Here is an 8,067-nt window from a genome sequence, read left to right on the forward strand (position 1 = left end):
CAGAGCCAGCGCACCCAGACCCTGCGCTGCCCTCGGCCGGCCGCGCGCGGAGTCCCAGCTGCCCAGGCCGACGGCGCCCGGCCCCGAGAGCCTCGACGCCAAGCCGCCCGCGCCTCCTCGGCCGGGCCCAACGCGGGGAGCGGGGCGAGCGAGCAGGCGCGCCGCGGCCCGGGCGCCCCCGGCCTGGCGCCCTCGCCGCCGCGCCGCCTCAACGCCGCCTGCTCTCCGCAGGTGGCCGCGGGCCCGAGCGGTGCGGCCATGGGCCGAGGGGTGCGCGTGCTTCTGCTGCTGGGCCTTCTGCACTGGGCCGGGGGCGGCGAGGGCAGGAAGACCTGGCGGCGCCGCGGCCAGCAGCCACCCCCGCCGCCGCCCCCGCCGCGGGCCGAGGCGGCCCCGGCAGCCGGGCAACCGGTGGAGAGCTTCCCTCTGGACTTCACGGCCGTGGAGGGCAACATGGACAGCTTCATGGCACAGGTCAAGAGCCTGGCGCAGTCCCTGTACCCCTGCTCGGCGCAGCAGCTCAACGAAGACCTGCGCCTGCACCTCCTGCTCAACACGTCGGTGACCTGCAACGACGGCAGCCCGGCCGGGTAAGGCCTGCACCCGCCCGCCGCGACCAGCGCGCCCCCGTCGGTGGTCCCGGGACCGCGGGCTGCCTGGTCGCCAGAGGGTGCGCACCACCCGCCTCCCTGTCCCCGCTCAGACGCACGGAGCCTGCATTGGACCGTCCCTGCTGGCCGCAGCGGTGGTCGCCCACAGGGGAAAGGGCTCCCGTCGGGCCTCGGAGGCGCTGGCTCCGGGTAGGGCCCTGCTAGGCAACTAGCTGCGCGGGGGTTGGGGCAGCGTTGGTCCTGGGCCAGCCCCGGGCACTGACCCGTCGGCCACCGGTACCCAGTCCCTGTGCTCGCGTTCTTCGTTCCCTGGGCGGGGAGATGGCAGTCCGCGAGTGGCCCTGACTCCAGCAAGAGGAGGTGACACAGGGGGGCGGAGAGACGCCTGGCGTCCGTACCTCCACCCCCATCCCAGCTCAACTCGCCCCGTCTGCTCCGTGTTGCTGCTGGGACTGCCAGAGATCCAGCCAGCCGGAGGAATAGGCAGGGGGCGCAGGTGGGACAGAAGGACCTGGGTGCCGCATTCACCCCCTCTCCAGCCCCTAGCAGATAATGGAAGGATGCGAGGCTGAGGGTTGGGGAGGGGTTAGGGGTGCCCATGCCCTCAGTGACTGCACAGCCTGAGGAACACGACGTTAGGTCCGGCCTTGGTAGGAAGGATGCGACCCCGCTCTGATGGCGCCCGCGCCCCTCCACGCCCGCCTGTACGACCCCGGTGCTCCTGCCCCACGCACCCTCGAGAGTGCTTTTCACTCCCCAAGCCCCACTGCGCATCCCAGGAGGATCTTGAGCCCTGGCGAAGACCCCACCCCGCCTGGCCGCCGGGGCCGAGGTTACAGCGGGTCCCGCGCGGGGCGGGCCGTGGGGATTTTCCACGGACCACACAGCCCCTCGCCGCCCTTCCCCGCCTCGCGAGCGCCACCTCCCGGGACTGACCGCCGCTCGCCCGGCCGGGCGCGTTCTGCGGGGGCCTGTCCGCTGGCGCCCCCGTGCGGCCGGCGCGTGCCCGGCGACAGGTGGAATGACCCCTATCTCCCGGGAGCTGGACCCTGCAGCCCCCGCTCGCCCCCCCCGCTCCATGACCACGCACTCCACCCACTTCCCTTGCAGCTACTACCTGAAGGAATCCAAGGGCAGCCGGCGATGGCTACTCTTTCTGGAAGGTGAGTGTCAGGTGCGGATGCAGCGGGGTAGGAGGAGGGTCTCCTTGGCACTAGATCCTGAGGTTGGGGGCTGTGCCCGCAGGAGGCTGGTACTGCTTCAACCGGGAGAACTGCGACTCCCGATATGACACCATGCGGCGCCTTATGAGCTCCAAGGACTGGCCCCGCACTCGCACAGGTCAGCGTGCCAGGGTTTGCCCAGGAATCCCCAGGAGGCCAGGGGAAGGGAAAGGGGCTCATAACTGGAAGTCCTGGAAGAAGCCTTTTCTCCTTCATTCCCTAGAGCCCCAGAGAGGCCCCACCCCATCTATCCCCCACCCCACCAAGGTTAGGGAACATTCACTCTAACATTTCATTCTTATTCCACAGGTAACTTCCCAGGGCTCACCCTGGCTACACAGTACAGAGCTGGTCCCTGGTCAAAGTAGCTGGTGGAAGGGGGGAGGTTGAGGGTCATGTCCAAAAGTCACAGCCCGGCTGGGCATCCTGGTCATGGAGACTCCTTGGAATAACTAAACCCATCCATTCCCTACTTCCCCCGCAACCTTAGTTCAGGTGGGTGTCACCACCCACCTCCTTGCTGGAGCTTGATAGGGTCCTTCCACATCCGCTTACCTTCCTGTAGTCCTCACCCCTGCCTGCATGCCCTGCTCCCACCAGAAAGACCCACTGCCTCTGTCCTTCCCTGCCACAGGCACAGGGATCCTGTCCTCCCAGCCAGAGGAGAACCCCCACTGGTGGAACGCCAACATGGTGTAAGAGGGAGCCAGAAGGTCCTTCCTGGCGGGGGGCAGTCCTGTCTTGGGGGTCCTTTCTGGAGGCTTCTTCCTAAGAGGTTCTTAGGGGAAGTCTATCCTGGGGGAGCCTGTCCTTAAGGGGGTCCGGTCCTGGGAGAGGTCCTTCCTAGGGAGGTCCTGTCCTCAGGAGTCCTTCCCGAGGAGGGTGATCCTTCCTGGGGTCCTCGGGCAACAGAGGAACACGGCGGGCTCACACCATCCGTGTGTCACAGCTTCATCCCCTACTGCTCCAGCGATGTGTGGAGTGGGGCTTCGTCCAAGTCTGAGAAGAGTGAGTCCCATGCTTCCCCCCTCCACTCCCTTCCCCCCCCGCCCCCACAGAGGCAGGGCAGGGAGGACAGCACTTCTGGGGAAATACAGACGTTCAGCCTTGTGTCTCCCTCTAACTCTTCAATAGTGTGTCCCTGGGTGCCTGCTCCCAGCACCCACTGCCTGGCTTGTCCATGGCTGGCCTGACCCTGGGGGAGGGGGTTCCTCACTCCTAGGTGTTCCCCGAGGAAGGGCCCCCAGCACAGTCTTGCGTACCTGACCCACCTTCCTCCAATCTACCCCTGCCCCTGTTCCCATCCCATGGAAGACCCTCCAGACACCCAGCTATACCTGACCTCCTTCCAACCTGGGGATGGGAGGACTGGCTGGCTGTCCAGGCCACCACTTGAAGCCAGCTCTCCTTCTCTGTGCAGACGAGTACGCCTTCATGGGCACCCTCATCATCCGGGAGGTTGTGCGAGAGCTCCTGGGCAAAGGGCTGAGTGGGGCCAAGGTGCTGCTGCTGGCAGGGAGCAGGTGGGCTGGGCAGGGGCTGGGGTGGGAGTGTGGATGGAAGGGAGAAGATGGGGCTGAGCCAGGGCAGACGCGTGGCCAGGAGGCTCAGCAACATGGGGCATCTCTGAGGTTTGGCTCCCGAATGCCATGTGGCTGGAAGCTGTCCTGCAGTCACTTCTGGCTCCGTGGTTGTTGGGTGTGAGGGAGGCTTTGGATCACAGTGACCTAGGCAGTTGACTAAGGGCTAGCTGTGGACCAATGTACCGCCAAGGGCTGGGGTCCCTCTAGGCAAGATCATACCCGCTGGTCATTGTATCCCAGCGGGCATGTAAGGGACTCAGGGGTCATCTAAGGAATGGACAGAGGGGCCTGGACCACAGAGTTCACCTTCATTTTCAGATAAGGGAACCGAGTCAGAGAGTGAGAAGCGGGGGAGGGAAAGAAGGGTGGGAGGAAGTGAGATGACCCGACACTTAGCTCTGTGTCAGTGCCTGGAGCTCTGCCAGCCCTTCTCTGCCTCCAAGACCTGGAAGGGCCCAGGGGCCTTACACACAAACCCAGAACGTGGTGGCAGCTCAGAAGGCTCTTGGCTCCCTGTGCCCTGGGGAATGGGCTGAGGCTGGGCAGGCCTGGTGGGTGAGTGTCCTTCCTCAATCTGCCCGGCTTGACTTCCCACCTTCCCTGCAGCGCGGGGGGCACGGGGGTGCTGCTAAACGTGGACCGTGTGGCCGAGCAACTGGAGGAGCTGGGCTATCCAGCCATCCAGGTGCGGGGCCTGGCTGACTCTGGCTGGTTCCTGGACAACAAGCAGTACCGCCGCACAGACTGCATCGACACCATCACCTGCGCGCCCACGGAGGCCATCCGCCGGGGCATCAGGTGCCCCAGGAGGGAGGGCCCATTCTGTGCAGAGGGCCTGGGATTGGGTGGCATCGGGGGGTGGAGGAGCTCGTGGGGGCTGGGTGGGAGGTGGGCGAGCAGCCTAACCTGCCGTGTGTGGCCTAGGTACTGGAATGGGGTGGTCCCGGAGCGCTGTCGGCGCCAGTTCAAGGAGGGCGAGGAATGGAACTGCTTCTTTGGCTACAAAGTCTACCCAACTCTGCGCTGTGAGTGGGGATGCAGGGCGGCGGAGGGGGCGGGCGGCAGGGGGTGTGCAGCCTTTCTGTGTCTGCTGGAAACCCAGCCTGGAGTCCAGTCCTCAGAGGCGAGGCTTGGAGACCACTGCCACACCCAAGAAGGGTTGACAAAGTCATCTCAGCCTGGCTGGGACTTTCTCAGTTTTAGCACTAGAAGTCCACTTGGTTCAAGGCAAACTAGGATGGTTGGTTACGCTGACCACACCCACGGTGAGGAACGTGCCTTGGAGTTGAATCCCAGTGCTGTCCCTGTGTGGGGCCTTGGCTGTCCCTCGCCAGCACCACACTCGAAGAGACATAATCGCCGTGTTTTGGTCAAAGCGGAGTCCTGGGAGCCAGGCCAAGGTGGGAGGAGGGAACGAGGCACCTCTTCCAGGCAGCGTGCCAGGGGAGCTAGTCGCCAGCACTCTGCAGCCAGAGCCTGGCCGGCCTGTGAGCCTGCTGTGGAGCTGGCGGTGGCCTCCGCCCCTGGAGCCTGGGGCGGGGGGCAGGGCTCCGAGGCGAGGCCCAGCTGAGCCGTCCCCGCAGGCCCAGTCTTCGTGGTGCAGTGGCTGTTTGACGAGGCCCAGCTGACTGTGGACAATGTGCACCTCACGGGGCAGCCGGTGCAGGAGGGCCAGTGGCTGTATATCCAGAACCTGGGCCGTGAGCTGCGGAACACACTCAAGGATGTGCCGTGAGTGTGTGGGGACCCCGCTTGGCCCCCCAGATCCATAGTAAACCACTTGACTTGAAAAGAGAGGCCGCAAAGATGGAAAACAGGAAGCAGCCCAGGGGTCCTTGAGGTGATAAACTGCGATCAATTCTGACAAAAGGGTACTACCCAGTGCTAGAGAGGGGTGAGCACCAGAGCTGCCAAAAGAGGAGGAACTGTAAATGCATATTACCAAGTGAAAGAAGCCAGTCTGAAAAGGCCACATGTGTTATTCCAACTCCATGACGTTGAACCTAAGTCTTGTGCCTCTCCTGAATTGGCAGGCGAATTCTTTACCACTGTGCCACCTGGGACACGCCTGTGACATCCTGGAAAAGGCGAAACTATGGGCACAGTAAAAAGATCAGTGGTGGCCAGGGGTTGGGAGAGAGAGGTATAAATAGGTGGAGAACAGTAGATATTTAGGGCTGAGGAACTGCTCTGTATGGTACCACAATGGTGGACACATGTCATTACAGTCTTAGTGTTAGTCGCTCGGTCATGTCCGACTCGGCGACATGTACCCCGCCAGGCTCCTCTGTCCATGGAATTCTCCAGGCAAGAATACTGGAGTAGGTAGCTATTCCCCTCTCCAGGGGACCTTCACAACCCAGGGACTGAAGCCTGGTCTCCTTCATATAGACAGATTCTTATCATCTAAGCCACCAGGGAAGCCCACGTGTCATTATACATTTGTCCAGATTCATAGACAGTACAGCTCCAAGGATGAACCCTGATGTAAACTACAGACTCTGGATGGTGATAATGTGTCATCTAGGTTCATTGATTATAACAAACATAACAACTGGTGGGGGATATTCATGATGGGGGCGGCTGTGAATGTATAAGAGCAGGGGATGAAAAAGAATCTATGCCTTCCATTCAATTTCAATGTGAACCTAAAAATTCTATGAAAAACTCAAGTCTATTAAAAAAACAAATATTCACCTGTCCAGCAGAGCCCCACTCTGAGCAGGATTTGGAGGCAGAAAGGGACAGGGGTTAGTAGGGCACCTGGGAGCTGGTGGGGATAAGGCCTGGGCGGAGCCACTGGCCAACCCAGCAAGTGGCAGGAGGGAAGTAGGAGCCAGGTAGGGGACAGCCTCCCAGGAGAGGAGCTGTGACCTGTGCGCTTTGGGGTGCGGAAGGAGCTGAGGTGGGATGTGGTTGCTCACAGGTTGCCTTCTCCCCAACAGGGCCAGCTTTGCCCCCGCCTGCCTCTCTCACGAGATCATCATCCGAAGGTCAGTGGCCCCTGGCCCCAGGACAGCTCGTATCCATGGCTCTCGATCCAGACATCTGCAACGCCCCCATCCCCCCAGCAAGCCTAGGCCTGCCCACCAGCCTCCCCAGCTCTGGCTTCTTCTGAGGGTTTTCAAAACCACTTGCACAACCAGCTGTGTGGCAAGAACTCACTGGTGGCAATGCCGTCCCCTGCTTTGGCCACACCCGAGTGATCCCCAACCTGGGTTTCTGTCTGCAGCCACTGGACAGACGTCCAGGTGAAGGGGACCTCACTGCCCCGGGCGCTGCACTGCTGGGACCGAAGCCTCCACGACAGCCACAAGGCCAGCAAAGCCCCCCTGAAGGGCTGCCCCATCCACCTCGTGGACAGCTGCCCCTGGCCCCACTGCAACCCCTCGTGCCCCACCATCCGGGACCAGTTCACGGGGCAGGAGATGAATGTGGCCCAGTTCCTGATGCACATGGGCTTCGACGTGCAGACAGTGGCGCAGCAGCAGGGCCTGGAGCCCAGTAAACTGCTGGGGATGCTGAGCAGTGGGAGCTAGGGCCCCTCGCCCCTGCCATCTCTCCTCCAGGCCCTCCCGCTCTCCTAGGACCACAGGGCCCTGGCTGTCCCCGCCCTGGGTCTGGACGCCCTCCCTTGGCAACCTTCACTGTCTCTCCTACTGCCTCTGAGGGGCCCTAGCCAGAGATGGTGGACCTGCCATCAGCCTGGCTGTGGTCCTTGGCCCCCTCCCGCCCCTCCCTCCTGACATCCCCCCATCCCCATCCCCTCATTCCTAACCCCCCTCACTCCCTCCACCTCCAACCCATGGTAGGGAGCCAGAAGCACTGGATTCCTCAGCCTCCAGCCCAGAAGGCATTCTCCCCCATCCCAGCCCTCCAGCCTCTCCTGCCCTTTTGTATTATTTTATAAAGTGACTTTTTTATTAATTTTTTAAAAAAAGAAAAATAACAAATATATAGTGAATGATATTGTTTTGTAACATATTTTTTTTAAATAATGAAGAAAAGATAACAAAAGAGCCTCACCCTGTAGACGTGTTTATTTGAGGGGGCACTTTGCCTGCTTCACACCCCGACCTGACCCGGACCCCCTACAAACCCAGGGCAGCAGGGAGAAGCTGAGAAGGACTCCGGGGCCTCCTGACCTCCAACCCCTGCTCCTTCTGTTCATCCTTTCCACACACAGCAGTAACGGGCCTATCTCAGACAAGCCCCCAGCATGGTTTTAAGCTCCCTTTCCTCTTTATTTTGATCTTGGGGTGACATTCACGCCATACCCCCTCCATTTCTAAGGGCATGACTCGGCATTTGTACCTCTACAATGTTGTGTCTCCAACAGCAACCTCCACTTTCAAAACTTTATCGCAAAACACTCCCTACCCAGCTAGCACGTTCTTTGAAGTTTGTATTGTATTTATTTTCACAACATCACACATGCACATGGTCCAGAATTTGAAAGAGGCAGAATTTTGGAGGGTGAAAATTCTCCCTCTAGGCCAGCCCTTGGCTCTGCTTCTGTGGTTAGTCCCAGAGGACACAGCCTCCCCATAAACACACACACACACACACACACACACAATCTTGTCCTTCCACATGTGACTGCACACTACACACTCATTGCCTGGTTTCTACCTCCCGCTGCAACTTGGG

The 8,067-nt window shown here is 61.1% G+C and overlaps 1 protein-coding gene across 1 annotated transcript; it reads left to right on the forward strand.

Moving 5' to 3' along the window:
* NOTUM (NOTUM, palmitoleoyl-protein carboxylesterase) lies at window positions 1–7,327 on the forward strand. The gene is made up of 11 exons (XM_018065439.1): window positions 1–590; window positions 1,722–1,774; window positions 1,857–1,952; window positions 2,469–2,529; window positions 2,784–2,842; window positions 3,255–3,357; window positions 4,024–4,215; window positions 4,342–4,442; window positions 5,001–5,148; window positions 6,363–6,410; window positions 6,650–7,327. Exons 1-11 carry the CDS (start codon window positions 259–261, stop codon window positions 6,954–6,956), a joined length of 1,500 nt encoding a protein of 499 aa, XP_017920928.1. The 5' UTR covers window positions 1–258; the 3' UTR covers window positions 6,957–7,327.

Source organism: Capra hircus, chromosome 19 (assembly GCF_001704415.2).
Source record: "Capra hircus breed San Clemente chromosome 19, ASM170441v1, whole genome shotgun sequence".
NCBI classification, from domain to species: Eukaryota; Metazoa; Chordata; class Mammalia; order Artiodactyla; family Bovidae; genus Capra; species Capra hircus.